This window comes from Passer domesticus, chromosome 6 (assembly GCF_036417665.1).
Source record: "Passer domesticus isolate bPasDom1 chromosome 6, bPasDom1.hap1, whole genome shotgun sequence".
Lineage (NCBI taxonomy): Eukaryota > Metazoa > Chordata > Aves > Passeriformes > Passeridae > Passer > Passer domesticus.
In genome coordinates this window covers 6,617,517-6,636,201 of record NC_087479.1, presented here as the reverse complement: position 1 = coordinate 6,636,201, position 18,685 = coordinate 6,617,517, and the positions used below count along the sequence as shown (strand labels likewise).

General features: G+C 43.4%; 1 protein-coding gene across 3 annotated transcripts in view; it reads left to right on the top strand.

Moving 5' to 3' along the window:
• The first annotated feature begins 11,377 nt into the window (after window positions 1-11,377).
• The window catches only part of ARID4A (AT-rich interaction domain 4A), a 47,111-nt gene continuing 39,803 nt past the window's right edge, over window positions 11,378-18,685 (top strand). The window contains exons 1-5 of one of the 3 annotated variants that reach the window (XM_064423001.1): window positions 11,378-11,465; window positions 12,075-12,136; window positions 13,316-13,426; window positions 15,785-15,850; window positions 16,766-16,856. In XM_064423001.1, the coding sequence (XP_064279071.1) occupies window positions 12,131-12,136; window positions 13,316-13,426; window positions 15,785-15,850; window positions 16,766-16,856 (274 nt within the window). In that variant the 5' untranslated portion in view covers window positions 11,378-11,465; window positions 12,075-12,130. Of the gene's footprint in view, window positions 11,466-11,640; window positions 12,137-12,393; window positions 12,416-13,315; window positions 13,427-15,784; window positions 15,851-16,765; window positions 16,857-18,685 lie in introns of those variants that run through there. The other 2 variants (XM_064423003.1, XM_064423002.1) reach the window with 2 other exon arrangements.

Genomic DNA, 18,685 nt, shown 5'->3' with positions numbered 1-18,685 from the left:
AAACTGCAGTAAACCTCGTGTGGCTACAGCATCAATCCACCCCTCCAGTCCTGTCACTGACAGCCACTCACAGCTGGGGACAGGAGCTGTGACAACACTCACTGCCACACTTCAGGGTACAGCAAGAAGAGCAGGACCAGCTGTGTATATTTAAAAGACAAAATTGAAGGAATATGAAGAGATAAGTCCTTGCTTATCCAAAATTTCCAAATAACTACTTCTTGGAGAACATGGCAATTTAAATAGTTCCTTTGAGGATAAACACATAACTTTTCTATACCTTTTCACAACAAACAAGAAGTTCCATGAAAAGCAATTTCAAGAGGCTGTAGATAGCAGTACATGCAAAGTGCTGCCCAGTGTCTTGCCTGTCATGACAAAATTTAGTTAAGTATTACCAAGATGATTATTACTGTCAGATTGTTTTCCAAATGTAATCCTTAATTTATCAGAGTATAGACTCAGCCTGTTGATGGTAAGGGAAAAAAACCTACTTTCATTTCCACTGACTGTAGATGGGGAAAGAAAAAAAATGAGTATTAGAAGGTGAGAAAAGACATTTTTTTTTTTTTGGGGGGGGGGTGGTCAAAGAGGAAAAAGGAGAATTCTAAACAAGCTGCCTTAATACTGACATTGCCCTTTACTTTAGAAACAGAAAACCAGCAGAATTCTTTTTGATCATAGGTTCAGCATTGCTACCTCTTGTCAACAAGGCCCAGGAACATTACAACAGATATCTAGCCCAGAGACTCATTCCAGCAGAAAAACTACTGCAAGTCCCCTGTGACAGCTATTTTTGTAACCCTGCAGTTCCATGAGGCAACCACACTGTATTTAACAAGTAACTTACTAATTTTAGTTACTTAAAAATTAACTAATTATACAGCAGTGTGTTAGTCATCATAATGTTTCACTAATTTACTCCACAGTTGATAGGCTAAACAGAAACTTCAATGAGTTTTGCTACTGAGAAGTATTTACTCGTTGCTATGTCAAACAGTGGAGTTGAGAAGGAAAAGAAATCTTTAAAAAGGAAGTGGCTGCTTATGGCCACACTGACCAAATGAACTAAAAATGCAGTGGGACAGCAAAGAATGATTAAACTTTAATTAATGTTGAAGACCATTTTCTTCTAAATGTACAGAGCTGTCTGAGGGAAGTCACTTTATGAAGAAGCTCCAGAAGGGCTCAAGCTGGATCTGAGATTATTTAGATGACAACTAGATCTGTTCCAGAACAAGACAAAATAATATTAAATTGCAAACAACCAAAAAGCTTGTATTTTGCAGAGGCCCTCTTTTAATTACAGGACTAGGGGGAAAAAAATTTGGCTCTGTTAGAGATACTCCCATATCCTGCAGGCTTAAACATCTAAAGACAGGAGTTTGACACCTGATCAGGCAGCATGCATTCCTACAGAAGTAAGGCTGGGATCCCCTCCCCTAAAATTAAAATTAGCTTTTCCAGCTGGCTTGAAAATAGTCAATTATAACAATTTAGTGTAACTCAAATGTGGAAATGCTTTGCAAGGCAAACAAATGGCAGGGTGAAATCTTCTGAATTAGAGATTTGAGCAAGAGGTGATTCTGAGAGTCTCGCTTGGGTTATTTCTGCCCAAAGCACTGGGAAGTTTCAGATCTAAAGATAGCAGAAAAGCAGCACTGCTTGCTTCAGGCTCCACAAGTAACCTACTTTGTGCTACTCTGGCCATTTATGGGAACACATAACACAGCAGAAAGTTAAATACCCACTTGGAATGCATAACTCCAGTCCTTGCCATGCTGAAACACTTCAAGCTCAGGGTTTCCATGGTGTGTTCTTGCTCAAGACCCAAAGCACAGGGCTTACACAGAACAGCAGGAAGGAAGAGTCTACAGACCAAGTCACCTCTTAGCTCAAAGTCATCCCTCCACCCAAGGAGTGTTTAAGAAGCACAGATCCACCAATGACACAAGAGCAGCCTGTTCAGTGAGATGCTTCCTCTTTAAGTCTCACGCATGCACTGGCTGTTACTCAGCGCCTCATGAATCACCACTCTGCTGTTTATTGAGGCTGGATATGTCACATTCCTTGTTACAATTATTTAGTCAGCAGGTCCACACACAGCAGCTTTGCTCAAGAAAATTAAGAAGGGGACTAGGTGAACTGCAGGTGACAAATTACAAAACAATAGGCTCCAGTATCTGGTTTACTTTATCCATCTCCATGACTGCACCAGGGCAGATTTTAGAATACGAAAGTGCACTTGCAGAGTTCAAAAAGCAAGTTTAGGCTAGTGCATCAAGATTATTAATTTTATGTTACTTTAATAAGGCCATAAAAGTTATTGCCTTGGATAATAGCCTCTTTACAACTGCTAGTACTGCTGATGAAATAAATGATGGCAAGATTGTTAGAAGTAACCCATATATGAAATTTCCTGTGTGGCAGACATCCACGAGGCCATCTCCAAAAGAAATACTACTCCTCTGTATTTGGTGCTGACTCTCAGAAAGGAAACATTCCAAGCAGAACGTGTCTCATGCAGATCTGAAGTATGCCAAGCATTGGGTCATTCATTTGTAACTTCTCATCACCAAAAATAGCTCCATGGCCTGAGGTTAAAGCCCCACATGCTGAGAGTGTGATGTCCATGTGGATGCAGCACTGCTTGGGATGCTCCTGCCTGTGTAGTCCCAGGCACCCTTAAGGAAAGGGATTTGGAACAATTCCAGGGCTGTTTTGCAAGTCTCTTCCTGAAGATAAAACCACAGCCATAGAAGGGAAGGCAAAACAGCAAATTCAGTAACACATCTCAGCATGACCTTAAAATGAAGTACACAGTTGAAAGATTACAAAGAGAAAAATAGTTTTGATTGTCATGACAATTCTGATGCTGTAATTGCACCAAAAATACAGCACAGAGTCTGTTCTCTCCCCCCCATTTCCTTCTTTCAGTTGCATGTCTGTAAGACAAGGACCAGCTTTTCCTCTGCCCACCAGTTTTTCAAGTTGCATGCAGCAAGGAAGTTACTTCTACTTAAGAACTGAGAGCTATTTTGAGATACCAACTGTTTGTAACTTTCCTTTCTAGAGCATCTCACTGCCTATTATGTCTAATTACCCAGAGTTGCAGAAAACAAGTGGTAGCAGAGTTAAGCCTTGCCTTACTGTAAATAATTTCTAGTATTTTAGAACACAGGCTCTACTACCAAGCTCAAACCAAATCTCCTTTCTCCAGATGGATGCAGCCACCCCCACACAGTGCTCTTTCATCTTCAGTACATTGCTATTAAAGGACTCTGAAACAGTTGTTTAAAAATGGCTCTTACGAGTTGCTGTGCCAACCAAAAATGGACAACTAGAATGAAGCAGGCAGCAGCATCACACAGTTTGTAGTCCAAACACATGCATATCTTCAGATACAGGAAAAAACTGAAATCCCCTCAAGTCGCCCCTAAAAACAGTGTAGGAACTGCCCACTGACAATACCATTTTAGGCAATGTGATAAAACAAGCCAATCAAGGGTTCAGAAAGAACATGGTGTGCTTTATTGCTGCATAAAATTAGATAAAATTTGGTACACATACTGTCTGCATCTCCAAAATCAGTCAATAGGATTCCAATTTCACCAGATTAAGAGTAGCTTCAATTATAGTGAATTCACCCAAAAACTGATGCATTCCAAACACCCACACAGCCCCAAAACCCACCCAAGTGATGCCTAAATATTTGTAAATTAAAATTAATCTTGTTTGATGGGATTTTAGAGAAGCAGGAAATCTGCTCCTTTCATTACATCCAGAAAGAACAGCAAGCTCTTACATGAGACTGCATTAACAGGTGACAAGAGCAGCACAGGCAGCACCAGCTACTTCAGCAGAATGTTCAAAGCTCAGTTTCAATTCCAACCCCAGGTGCTCCCACAGCCAACAAAGCCCACCAAGGGAGAGCCCATTTCCCCCAAACACTTCTATGTACATCAGGAACAGAAACAAACCTGAAATGCTCTTTGAGGCTGAACCAAAATGTAGCTCAAAGTGTTTTCCATCAGCTGGTTTAACAAGAGCTGCCTCCCCCAGCCAAGTGCTCGTGTCTACCCTCACACCAGCGTATCCTGTTGTGCTGCTTGCAAGGACAGACAGATCGCTCCCACAAGTACACCTTCCATTGATCCAGAATAACAAAACCCTCTAAAAAGCCATGCATTGTGCTCTGTCAGAGTTCTGAATGTAACACAACACAGCTCTGTTTATGGCTGTAGCTAATGAGGTGACACTACACAGGAGCACTGCAGGGGAAAGCACATCCCTGAAGGTACCAACTCCAGCAAACAGCACAGGCTGGCAATTAATTAACAGCTTAAGTGCTGATGGGGCAGCCAACTCCCTGGCCACTTGGAAATGAGCTACCTGGAATAATATCCTCCAAAAGACAGAGACAAATGAAAAATAGCTTTGGAAAAGATGGCTGAGCAGGAAAAAAAAATCAGAATTTAACCACTGGCTGAACTGTAGATTCTCACCAACAGCTACTTACAGCTCAAAACATTTAATTCAAAAGACTGAAGGCATTAATACTTTTAACTAAGAATCAATACTGACCAACTGCAGTCTTATTAGCTGAGGCTGAAAAGTAAATTAACCTGCAGTGATTGAAATAATTTGGACAAGCAAAAGCCCTGGAAGAAAGGCCATGTAACCACTGCCCTCCCCAGCTTTCTTTTGCTGAGCAGCCATGCTGAACAGCAGTGCTGCTGCTCCTCTTTGTGCCAGGCTGCAGGCAGTGACACACAGAGTGCAGTGTCACACACACAGTGCTTCTGGAGGGTTACAAAGAAGGGCTGGGAATCCACAGTCCTGATCCTGCTGGATCACGTTGCTCTACACTCTGCATTTGTAACAATAAAGTATTTTAATCACCAGCTTATCAGTGCTGACAAGCCTGAGACACCCCTGTTCTGGCAGGTGGACCATGTCCAAGGACTCACCATCAGTGTTGGAACCCTGTTCTTTATCTCCACAAGTATGGAAAGATGCATTTCAGTAAATATCTGAACTCTGCAAGCCACTTGCACCAGCTTTTTCAGACACTGCTATAGGAGAACATGACTTTATTTCCTTCTTGCACTTTTTTTACATGGCTACTGCTGCAGCAAAAAGTCTTCCCAGGAAGCAGTGGGGAAAAAAATCAGTCTAAGATATAAACTAGCAACAGGTAGGATAAACAGGGAAGAGTCTTACTTTGGATTACCCATGACAGATCACTGACAAAGAAGAAGACCCAGAGAAGATCTAACACAGGTAAAGAAATGAATCCAGCCAGAGCCAGTTCTCTACACCAAAGTGAAACACCCATTTCAGCTCTCCAGTGTCAGCAGCAAGTCACATCTTAGCTGTGGGCAGCATCAGCTCTTCAGTAAACATTCCCTCCCTGTGTGGTATCACAAAAGGCTGAAAAAATGACCACACTGGTGCTACAAAGCAGATCTTGGAAGTTCAATATTCATGGAGGAGTAGCTTCCATTTCAGCATCTTAATTTACTCAGAAGACTGCAGTAAGGTTTTTCAAATACAGCATGCAGAACTTCAAAGACTTTTTCTCCTGCTGGTTTTCATAGCAATGAAATAAGTAATTGCCACTCCCAAACCCACATGGGTTTTGCTTTCAAGTTTTACCCTGTACATTCGATTTAGATGGGAGTTTACTAAAGCAGCAGTAATTATAAACTAGAGATTTGAGTTTGTTAGGAAGAATACAGACTATTTAGAGATTCAGGTAGAAGTTTAAATTTTTTCCATTTAAGTTTATTTCAAGAATATAAAATAAATTCAATCTGTAGATGGGTAACTGTATTTACCAACAACACTTTTCTTTCATTCCTGTAAAAAAAATCCTGTATTTTCTCCTCCTGAAAGATCAAAATTTTCACAGATAAAGAATTTACATCAGGAATAAAGGTTTCCACCTCAGAAGCCAAGAAAAAAGGCTGCATGCTGCAGAGATAATTTGGAAGCCAGTTAAGAAGCATAGAGAGTTAAAAAATTAAGTTTACAGCACTGGAATGGTTGATGCACTGATGCAGCCTGTACATGCACAAAATACATTTCTGGTACTAACCAGTGTCTTGTGCCTGCCATGAAAAATGTTATCCAGAAAGCCTGAACTAATGACAGGCAGATGTAAAGATCTGATCCTTCACCTTTACTGCTGGCATCCAAAGTGTTCTTTTGAAAAATATGTAAGAACATTCTCCTTCAGCAGCCCTGTGAGCAGTGCTACCCACAACAGTAACTGAATTCTCGTTTGACTTCAAGCACCTACTTCAAGTTTTGAAAGACAGGCTGATCACTTGATTGCAGGTGATGACAGAATCCTTTGCCACATCTAAATTAAAGCTGCTGCACAAATCTTCAGCTTCCCTGCAGTGCTGTGTAGTCGTTTTGCAACACTGCATGACTTCCCCAGGATAGCTGTAACTATCCTCACCAACGTGAACTTGCAGTCCTGAGAAATAACACAAGAAATTCAGTGTATTTGTAATCAAACTCCATATCCTGAATCCCTTTATTAGACAACGAAACAGAAATTTAGATTCAGATTAACATAATACCACGTGCCAAAACATGCAGAAACTGGCTTTAGAATCCATGCTGAAGTAAACCCTGGCAATAAGCATGTAGGTCCTAAATTAGCCAACATTAACATTTGATACAAATATGTCAGCTATCATAAAATTCCATACCAGAAAGAATAAAAATAGCCTGTTACAACACAGCTCTTGTTCTGTCCAAACACAAGATTACCAAATCAGTCTTAAAAGAAGGAACATTTTCTGTCTGGCATTCAGAGGTTGCCTGACAGAGGCCACAGCTCACGGGTGGGGGAAGCAGCAGCTCCATCAGCTGAGAACTGAGGGGGCTCTGGTGGTGCTGGGCTGCCAAGAGCACCTCAGTGAGCCCTGCACTGATCCTGCCCTCCCTGCAACACGGGGGTGCCAGCTCACCTGCAGCCACAAAGCACAGCAAAGTCTGGCCATGGTTTATTCAGGAAAATAAATGGGGCTGCTCCTCCCTGGAGATCAGTGAACTTGGCCAGCTGAGCATGGATCACTTTACTGGTGTTACTGGGAAAAGCAGCTATGAAGTGAGTATTGTTTTTGCAGAGCTGATAGAAATCCCAGTTCTGAGATTTTTCTCACACAAGTACTTCTGACAGTGCTCTACATCACAAATATTTTCATCATTACTCATGTCCAGAAGTTACTGCACTGCTGCAGAACATCCCCAGAGCAGATCCAAGAATCAGCACTGAACTTCAGTGGAGAAAGCATCAATTCAGCTTCCTGAGGGCTGCCAGGCTTTGTGTCTTCTCCAGTGGGAACCCTCCCAAGCAATGATTAAAGTCAGCATGAAGTTATGTTTAAATAATTAAATGTCCGAATAATTAAATGTCCATTTTTCTGAACTTGAGCACAGGAATGCCCCAGAGCTGGGGAAAATAAAAGTAAGCATTTAACAGGTTTCATGCAAGTTGGTTTGGCTTTTTTCCCCCTCTGTCTCACACAATTATAAAAATGAAGGAACTTAACAGTTTAACAGTGCAGCACATTTTTTTCTCCATAACCAGGAAAGGTTTGATCTTCCATTTTTATAATCCAGCTATTACTGGCTGATATTTTTTGCTGTCAATTTCAAATTTATTGGGATTTTTTTTCTCTTTAAACATGCACTTCACAACTTCTTACAGTGCCCTTCTGAGCAGTTTGCAATCATTTAGATAATAAAGCTTTGTGGGAAGCATGTGACCTTAGTCTGTACAGAAATTCTGCAGTTCACATAGGCAGAGGATCTGCAGAAGTGTTGCCTATTTAACTACAAAAACATCAAGAGGAAGAGCATTAAAAAAAAGAACAGTGGAAACAGAAATAAAAGTCTCCTGAACTGCAAGGTCTGACAGAGTAGCACTGTACTTCACCACACAGAAAGAAGCCCAGTGTTTAAATAAGATCCAGTATTTTTAATGTTTCTACACTATTTTGGCTGCAATTGTAGGTGTATTCTGAGTTCTTTTAGCTACAAAAAAATCCAGTGTGTCAAGAGCAGTATGTGATTACTGAACAGAATAAAACCATCTTACTTATCCCTGAAATCTTCTCACTTTATCTGTGATCTGAAGGAAGCCACGTGATACATTCAACAGTTGCTTGTTCTGCTGTTCTTAAAGAGAACTGTAAGATACAGACATTTCTAAATTTACTTTTTCTTATCAAGTGCCACATGTATGGAAGACTTTGGGCAAGATTTCTGGGAGAAGTACATTCTGCAACTGATACACCAAACACATTTTCAAGTGCTTAAGTGTATTATTTTTACTAATTTACTTACAGCCATCACTTAGAATTCCACGTGACCAGTGCCGTGCTTAGAGTGCCTTAATACTTTTAATTGTTTTTAAATTAAGAAGCTTTTAATTTGTTCAAGCTAAACTCAAATGCATTTCCCCAGGCAAATCTCCCATGCTGCATCTACAAGGCTTTTGGTACTAACAAAGTACAGATAACCAAGCACTGCTGCTTTGAACACTGACCTAGAAAATGAAATGTTTCTACCTCACAGTGTGTCTGTTTACAGAGGGATTAGATCCTAAAAGGACTTTCTGTGACTGTCCCACTCTGGAGCCTCTCAGCTGTTAACTCTGTGCAGTGAGCACACCAGGCCATGGTAAAAAGGCTCAGCAAAGTGACCTCCTCTGCTCATTTCTTCCACTCACTCCCACAGCTTCCCTGTGAGGGTTTGCACAGGGGGATGGGGCACAGTGCAAAGATCCAGCACAGCCAGGATGGCTTCAAGTTTCAGAGCTGCTTAACAATGACATTTAGGATGAAAAACTTCAGTACCATGGAGTAACTCTTGAGTTCTGAATATCTTACTCCAATGAAAAGATATTTAAATCAAAATCAGACTTTTTTCCTGCCTTGCCAAAAGCACAGTGCTCTCATTCCATGACACCAGACATCACCCCTAAGCTGTGTGAGAACATTTGTGCTGTGCTGAGCTGCCCACTGGGCATTCTTAGTGCTTAAAATACCATAAAAGAACAAGTCACCTCTCCTGCTCACTGGCTGAACAAAAATCAAGTCCTTTTGCTCACAGCAGCTTGGTGGGTGACGTGCCACGAGCCTCCCAATTGTGCTGGCTGTAACTGCCACATCCACAGGGGCAGGATTTTTATGCTAGAAATCAGAAACAAGACTGGTTAGTTCAATCACAAACTGTTATTTATTGAATGGTTCTACACTCAGTACAGACATACAAACCATGCCTCAGGACAGCTCACAATCCAGGCCAGGATTTGCCCAACACATTCCACAGAGGGATCAGAAGTTCACATTCAAATGGAATTTTGGAAGTTTTGTTAACATTTGGGTTAGACATAATGCATTCTAAGTCACAGAATCAGAGAATGGTTTGGGTTGGAAGGAACCTTAAAAACATCATCCAATTCCAACCCCAATGCCAGGGCAGGGACACCTCCCACTGTCCCAGGATACCCCAAGCCCCATCCAAGCTGGCCTTGGACACTGCCAGGGATCCAGGGGCAGCCACAGCTGCTCTGGGCACCCTGTGCCAGGGCCTGCCCACCCTCACAGGCAGGAATTCCTGCCTCACATGGAAGCTGAGCCTGCTCTCAGGCAGTGCAAAGCCATTCCCCCCTGTGCTGTCACTCCATGCCCTTGTCCAAAGTCCCTCTCCAGGTCTCCTGTAGGTTCTCCTCTGATACTCTCCAGTTTATCCCCTGCATAAAACACAACTACAGCACAGAATCAAAGCTCCCTCAAGGCTAAATGAGCCCTCAACCTCCGGACATTTTGCAGAGCTCTTCAACTATCTTTACATTTACAACCTCGATCCAAACAAAATTCCAGACCTTTTCTCCATGTCAGGCCTTACTTGCAGTCAATTCCAAACGAGTCTTGAGTACTTTGTGCATTATTAAACCTTCAGAGCTTACCTGCACCACACACCTCTGCTCACTGAGCTCTATAGAGAGCTCTCCCATTATCTGCCTCTTTCTAAAGCATCAGATTTAATTAAAAAAAATATAAAAGCCACCTTCAAAGCAGAACTTACATGGGAACCATACCTAAATTAACCACCTATTTCTGTCAAATTAACACAATGGTCCCCCACTGTTGCTGCAGGTTGCTCAGGTAACCCTGAGTGATCCTTTTAGCTCAGTGAGCACTGTCAAATAGATGCTCATCACTCTGGAATAAAAACTATGGATCTGTTACTTCAGAATAAAAATTATGCATCTGTATTGCCATAAGCCACAGAACAAATTCTGTATAATACGTCATAATGTGAAACTAAATTTAAAACAGCTGGTTTTATCATCGGCTTCGGCCTGTAACTCCTACTTAACAAAGTTAAAGCTCGTCTCCAAGACCAGACTCTCTCAAAGGACTCCCACAGGTGCGGGTAACCAGACAGAACAACACCCCCACACACCTCCCAAAAACCCCTCAGCCCTCCACACTGCTCATCCCAGTCCCTGCTGCGCCTTCCTGCAGAGGGAACCGAGGGGAAGCGCTCAGAGCGGCAGGAGCCGGGCGCGTTCCCTCCCCACCCGCGTCACGGGGACGGTGAGGGCGGCGGAGCTGCGCCCTCCCCCGCGGCAGCCCCTACCTGCACCCCGGGTGTGTCTGTGCGGGGCGCTCGGGCCGCCCCGGCGGCTCCGCGCCCTCACGGCGGGCGGTCCCGGCGCCTCCATGGCGGCCGCTCCACTTCCGGCTCCGGCCGGGCCCGCTCCTGCGCCATCGCCGCCGCCAGCGGGGCCGCCACCAAGACGCGGCGACGGGGTCAAACCGCCGGGAAGAGACGCGGTGCCGCCTCAGCGGACCCCAGGATGAGCCTCGCGGCCGCTCCCTCCGCCGATCCCACTGGCGAGCCCGCTCCTCCCTCTCCCCGCGGCCTAAAATGGGAAAGAGCCGCGCACAAAATGGCGCCGGCGACGCCGCGGCCGCCGCGCCTGCGCGCCGCTCGCGCCGGCTCCGCCCCCCCACCGCCGCCGTCCCGCCCCCGCCCCGTCCTTCCCCCCCTCCCTCCCGCCCGTCCCGCCGCGAGCCAATCACATCGCGCCGTTGCTCTTCCGGTCCCCGCCGCTCGCCAATCCCGCGCGCCCGTGGCCGCGCCGCCACCCAATGGGGGTGCTGTCCGCGGCGGCCCAATGCGCGCGGGGCGTCGGGGCGGCGGCCAATGGGAGCGGCCCCGCTCCCGCCGCTTGTTTATTGGGGCTCGCGCTGCGGCGCGGGGCGGGTCCGCGCGCGCGGCGGGGGGGGGGCTGGGGGGGGGGAGGGAGGGGGGCGGGAGAGAGGGAGGTGGGGGGGGCGGAGCGGAGCGGGGGCCGCGCTCAGCCGGGGCCGCCGCCGTCTGCGGAGGGGCCCGGGCGGCGCGGGGGCCGCGGAGCGAGGAGTTCGCAGGTAGGAAGGGACGCGCCAGGAGGAGCAGGAGGAAGGAGGGGAGGAGGAAGAGGAGCTGGCGGCGGAGTTGCGGCTGCCGCGCCGCCGTCCCGGGGGAGGGGACGCGAAGCGGCTCCGGGAGCTGCGCTTTAAACCCCCCCCCCCCCCCACCGCCCCCCCTCCCCCGCCCTGTGGGAGCGCACGGGCGCGCGCGCCGCCCCCCTCACGCACCGGGACCCCCGGGACCGCCACCCCCCAACTCCGTCCCGGTATCCCCGGCATCGGCCCCCGCGCTCCCTGGGCCGGGGGGCTGCGGCGCTGCCCCGGGGGGCGGGAGGCACAAGTCCGCGAGGAGGGAAGGGGGGCCCGGCGGGGCCGCGGAAAGTTGAGAGGAGGCCGGGGCGAGTGGGGGGCGGCGGCCCCTGAGCCCCGCGGAGCAAATGGCGACGTGACACACACCGAGCGCGGGGCCGCCCGGCGGGAAGCGGCGGCCGCGCTCCCTCGGCGCGGCCGGGACGGGCGGCGGCTCCTTCCCTGCGTCCCTCCCTCCGCCGTGCCCGGGCTCCCCCCGCCGCCCCTCGCGGCGAGCCCCGCGCTCAGCCCTCAGCCTCCCCCGCTCTTGTTTTGCAGTGTTGCCCGTGCGAGGAGAAGTCCTGGAGCTGGAATCGCTCGCGTAACCCTTAAAGATGAAGGTAGGCGGCTCCGGCGGGAGCGGGGATCGCCGCCCTGCTCGCCCGCCGCTCTGGAGATTTCATTTTTAATCGCTCTCCGTCTGGGCACGGCAGCAGCGGGAGAACGCGGGGTTCGGTGCGTGCTGTGAGCGCTGTGCCTGCTCCCCGGCGAGGTGCAGGTGATTTAAAGCTCTCACCGCCGTGCAGGAGCGCTCGGAACATCCTCATCGCCTCTGAGTTGTTGTTGTCCTTCGGGCTCCCGTCTTTAAACGCTTCCTGTATCAGCAGCTGCTATGGCAAGTTTGCAAAACCACAGCTTTTGTCCCGCCTTTGCTGTTGCCGGTTTGCTCAGTACAAAGGCTCAACAATTGCAGTATAATTTACAAAACTTTTCCTTTTCCCTTCAGAGTTGAATGAAATACCAAGTTATTAAAAAAAACCCGTAGATATCCTATTCTATTTTAGATTCTGCACCCATTTCCTGTCTTTTCAATGTGTTTATTTTGTCCTTGTTTATCAGTTGCAATGAGCACGGTCAAGTGAAGTGTTGAGTATTAAAGTCCAGGTTAAGGAAAACGTGATGAATATTTCTCTTTAAAAATGCACTAGCAATTAAGTTTTAATAAAGGCATTCCAGGAAAGGAAAATAATTGTTAAGAGCTGTTTGAAAGATTGCAACAGATTTCTCTAGAGGTCTCCTTTTAGTCACCAGGAGAAAAAATCCTATATATAGAATGTTACAGACTTAATTGTAAGTGTTGGGATGACACCAATCTCAAACGTTTTAAATAATCTGTGTCATTGGATTGCTTATAGCTGAAAAAATACAGCTGTCTGTTGCCTTTTCGTGTAGAACCTACTTGAATTAATAGTTGCTCCTCTACTTTGTTGCCCTTTTTATAAGCAGATGTCCCAAGTATCAATGAATACCCTCAAAAACATTTCTGGGAGAGGCTGACAATGAATTGGCAGGAGGTGTGTGTCAACATCAGTGACAAACCAAAACTTCCTGTAACTTGTTTCTTGGGGGTTTTTTTCCCCTTTTGAAGACCTCTGCCATGGCAATCTCAAGGACAGACAATTTATCAATTAAAAAGCCCGCAGGTCTAAAAGCCTAGGTGCAAAATGAAATACATAATGTTGCAGCTGTAACTATCAGTAAGAGCTAAAGTTTGTTTTTGTGCTTTTGTTCCCCTGCAGGCAGCAGATGAGCCTGCCTACCTGACAGTGGGGACTGATGTCAGTGCCAAGTACCGTGGTGCCTTCTGCGAGGCCAAGATCAAGACGGTGAAGAGGCTTGTGAAAGTCAAGGTGAGTGCTGAGGCTGCTGCTGCTCTTGGTGAAGCACTGTGCTGGGAGGGCTCTCACAGGGCATCCTGCTCCTGAAGATTAGAAAATGTTCATCACTTCACTGTATGAATTCTAAACAACACTTAAATGTGGTTTTTTTAATATTTTGTTGTTTGGTTTGGGATGAGTTTTGTTTTTGGTTTTTTGGGGTTTTTTTCTTTATTTTGAGGGGAAAATGTTGGTTTTTTATTACATTTTTTTAGTGAGATGCTGGAACAGAAATGAGCTTTCTTGCTGCTTTTTTTCCTGACTGCATTTCTCTTCTGCTTTCGAGTGCTTCAGTTTCCCAGCAGTAGGTTTTGATGTCACAAATACAAGATTATGGCTTTACATGAATAATAGGAATAAGAGCAACCTCTTCAGAAGCAAAAGTTCCATTTCCTACCAACTGACATTCTCACTTTTACAGTTGGGAACTGAAAAGGCAATGCAAAAGCAAGTTTACAGCAAGAGAGATGGCAATAATTTGTTTCTTAGGCCAGGTTTTTTTAGCACTACCTAGGGTAATATTTAAGTTTTTAGTATCTTGATGCAGCTCTAAAGCAGCATGCCCTGGCTGTAGCTGAATTTTTGTGCATGGATAGTATTGACACTTAGTATTCATTCACATTTACAGGGCTTTTGGAAAAACAACCAAAAGACAAAGTTGTCATTTTGATGTTGCAATACTGTTGTAAATGCCACTATTTGAGAATACGAATAAAACATTGTTAAATGCAAGTTAAAACTGAAAGTAAATACAGAAGTTGTTGTTATTCTTTGTTTTGTTAAAGTCTTCCTACTTCCTACTTTAGTGCCTGCTGTCCAAGATATGTAAATAAGTCATTAATGACCCAAAATCCCCAACAAATTGAGGTGAAAGTTGCTTTTTGTAACTATACATCCAAGCTTTTGTGTGCTTTAATGCTTAGATCAAGTAGAACAACCCTCAGCCTCTTCAGTTACATGTATAGATCATATCACTTTATCAGAGTGCTTTTCATCAATAGAAAAAAATGTAATTCAGATACTGGAGTCTTTTGCTTGTTCTTAATAAGTACTTAGGGAAACTTGTGGTGTTCTTTGAAATGTGTGTTAATGAGGAGCTCTGTAGGAAGCAGCGTGCAGGTCTGACAAGCTTGATTTTGTCTGCATCTTTGGTCTGGTAGAGTATTTAGCCTGTTAATAGGTAGGAGTTTCTTTTTCTCATTAGAATCAGATGCTTTATTACTCCACGATAAGATGTGGAATTACATGAGGCTGCTGTGACTTGGTGGAAATTCCTGTCGCTGGCTCTCAATTATATTATAACAATAGAAGTTTTAACAAGCTAAGCCTGATACTGTAATTAAGAGTGTGTAGGCACACCCTGGCACGCTTGCCAAGAGTGCAAAAAGTCCAAAACGTCCGGTAGCCTTTTCCTGAGCAGCAGGACAACCTGTATTCATCCCTCTGCAATTTTTATTTTAAATTTTGCATCAGCATAAAGTGCATTTTTAACCTGAATGTGTGTTAATGCTGCTGCTGTTTTGGCATTCCACTGGTGTTGTGTTTATAAATACAGCTACAGTCTGGGCTTGGAGAATAATTGGGGGAGCCAGAAAACTGGACATCATTATCAAAGCAAGCTTCTGGAGCTGTTGGTTCCAGAAAACCAAAAAATAGAGATTTTGGATTTTTTAAAATTAAACTGCTTAGGCTGATGCTCACACAGTTTCCTCACTGTTCCTTTCTAGAATGTAGGTTTTTAAAGGGAGTAGCAGAGTTTACTTACACTGTAACTAATCCTTTTTTTCATCACATGGGTGGTGTTCCACATCTTTGCCATAAAAACTTGCTCAAGGTGTCAGAAATGCTGTTATCACAGCCAGTTTGGTGATTTTTTGATACATTTTTAATAAAGAGAGGCTTTTATTTTTGTTGTAGTTTAGTATTGAAAGTGTTGTCAGTGAAATGCTACAGTTGAATCAGAGAGAAAAAAACCCCACTGCTTAATCTTCTCATCTGGAAGCCCAGTTCCAGGTTTGCCCTGGATTGTGTCAAAGTCTAAACTCACTTGAAATGTGTTTGCTGTGGAATGACTGGTGTTCAATTTGCCTTGTTCTTTAATTATGATGTTTCAGATTAAAAATTAAATGTGATACTTGGGGCTTCCTGTCAGTAAAATTTGCTATGCCAGGTGTTTTCTGTTGAGTAACATTTGAGTTTAATTGTTAATCTTAATGTGGATAATAAGATCTTTATATATATGTATATATATAGACACACATTTTGTTGTGGTTTTTTTGTGTGCTATTAAGAAATTAGCTGCATATTAAAATGTTCATGAATATTTTCCAGGTGGTCTTGAAGGGGGATAACTCAACTCAGTTAGTGCAAGATGACCAAGTGAAAGGACCTCTAAGAGTATGTATATTGCATGCCTTCTTTTGGTAATCACATAAATGTCCTAAAACTCTTAAATGTTGAAGTTGTTTGGGGGCTACCTGTTCTTCAGGTTTGAAATCAACAGAAGGAGGCTCATCACTTTAGATTTGATGGAATCGAATCTGAGGCAAAAAATTAGTCTTAATTTTTTTAGCTGTTTATGATTCTCTGTGTTGTGTACTTGATACACAGTTTTGCCTGCACAGGGATTTTTGTATCTTCTCATAAAATGCAAAACTTCTTATAAATAATGAAATGTTGAAACTTCTCAGAAGTAATTAACAGCTTGAATGTCAAGCCATGTTCAAGTCCATTAGACAAGAGTAAATACAATTAGTCAGTGTTTTAGAATGGTTGATGTATTTTATATAAAAAGGTGTTTGTATTTTTATTCTGTGTAACAGTTGTGTGCTAAAATGCAGAGCTGTGTTATAAGCACTGAATGCAAATTGAGTTCTCCAGAGAAGGTCATCTTGCTTGTGTTTGTCTTTCCTGTGTTGCTCCTGCAGGAACACCAGGGCTACTACTGAAGTAGAACTGTGTTTAAAGTATAAGAAATATTAGTAATTGAATGATTATCACTAAGGAATTAATGACTTTGGATATTTGTTTTCTGTTGGCTTTTTATTTCTTGAGATGATGAAGTCATGCTGAATTTAGATGTTCTGAGTTTCTCAGTGCTTTGGTGTCTGCTTGTCGTTCAGCCTTCCTGCTGAAGGACCTTTGTTCTTGCCTGTAACTAAACAGGGTCTTACAGTAACTAAACTTTCAAAGCAGCATTTAGCTACATGGAGTCTTAAAAAAACAAATCTGGCTTGGTGGGAGGATCAATGTGTTTTTATCAATTTTCTGAGTGTGGGCTTCCAGGTAACCTTGAGCTGCTCCTTGTTGCAGGTTGGAGCAATGGTTGAAACCAAAATGCCCGATGGATCTTTTCAGGAAGCAGTTATCAGCAAGCTGACAGATGCCAGTTGGTACACTGTAGGTGAGTGGCCACGTTTCATTTATGGGCTGTAATCTTTGAACAATATATTTTAATTATAGGTAACAATGTCAGGAATTACATCTTGTTTTGGACAATCTGAGATAACTTTTGGAGGGGACTTTTTTAAAACTTGTCCACATCTTGATTTCTTTTCCATTTCAAGCAGGATAATAATTAATTGTTGTTCAGGGAGGCTTTTGCACAGGTAATTGCAAGGCTGAATAGTCAAGTTTTATTTGATGTACCTGTAATGTACCTGTAATGATAGTGGTTGCACTCAGTGAAATTCAGAATAATTTTTGCAGATTTTAAGACATAAACCTTGTAAAATCATTCTTCCAGCTGAAAATCTGTGGCATGAAATGAATGACTGAAATATATGAGCCTCCTTGCACTGTGTGCAAGCTTGTATACAAGGAAAACATGGATAGAAGACAGAATCTATTTCTTTTTAAGAGAAGAATCGCATACCACACAATAAAAAGAAAAGAGGAGACATTCATTTATAATGTGAATAGCTGTTTCCTTTAATAAATTTTTCAAATAATGATCTAAAGTAAAATAGAAAACTACTTTTCTCCTCATGTTGGAGGCTCATGTGGTGTTAAGTGGTTGAAATAGAAAGTTCAGAATGCAGGGTCAGCGAAATGTCAGTGTTGAACAAGAATTCATTGTGAGACAAGTTTCCTTATTTTAAATAATTCTGATCTCCAGTTTTTTCTGAAACAGCTTTAAGAACATAATGACAAAACTCAAGAACATTCAAGTAATCATACAGGCACAAATATAAAAGGACAGTATTTGAATCAGAGGGCTTTGCAAGCACCCATCCCTTTTTGCATAACTTTCTTACAGCAGTAGAGCCTTCTATTCCCTAATAGTTGCCTAGAAGGAACATACTCTTGTTAATTGTCCTGTACATGCTACTCTTGGGCTTTGCTTTGGAGATTAGGACTTGTAAATTTAAACTCTCTGTTTCTCATTAGCTGCCTTGGGTACCAAATCTATTCAGCTTTACTTCATATTCTTCCATCTTCTCTTGAGGAGTCCTCTGTCCCATGAACTCTTAATCATTTTGGTTCATTAACCCCTTTTTAAGATTTAAGTAAGCTGTTTTCAGTAATTCAGCATTTCCTTTGCAGTAGGTGAGGTTCTGTTGTCTTTGCTGGGATCAGGATAAAGCTCTGCAGATAATTTGGAAGGATTTATCGCTTTATGATTATTATTGTTAGTGGGTGCTTTAAGCTGGTTGACAAAGCTCACTGTTCTGTGCCTTTTTCTTCAGGATTATAACATTGCTGTAAAATTGTAGTGGATGTCAGGTCAGGGAGGAAAGGCAGGATTATTTTGGAGTGCAGAAGATTTAAAATCTGCTTAGTTTAGTACTGTGATGTGACATACCCGAGGTAGAGCACAGGACCTTTAACTGCTCTATAGATTTTCAGAGGTTCACCATTCTATTACAGAAGTGATTAGAAACACAGTCTTGCACAATTTCATGGTTTAGGAGTTAACATTTTAATTGTAGAACTCCCAACTGATTTCAGTTTTCAAGTAGCACTTTCAGCTAATTCTGTTTGAATTTCATCCAGAAGACATTTGTCTTCTTACATTTGACATGTGAACTTTAAATCTCTTGTTTGGGGGATGAGTTTTGTCTGTGTTTCCTTTTTTTTTTCTTTTTTACTTTCTTTTTTTTTTTTCCATTTTCTTTTGAGCAGTGCATTTCTGCCAAAAATCTTTAGTTGATGAGCAGAAAATTTGAACAGTGAATAAGTGCTCTGCCCTGTATTAATGGATTGTTGTTTATATTTAACAACTTGTTGAAC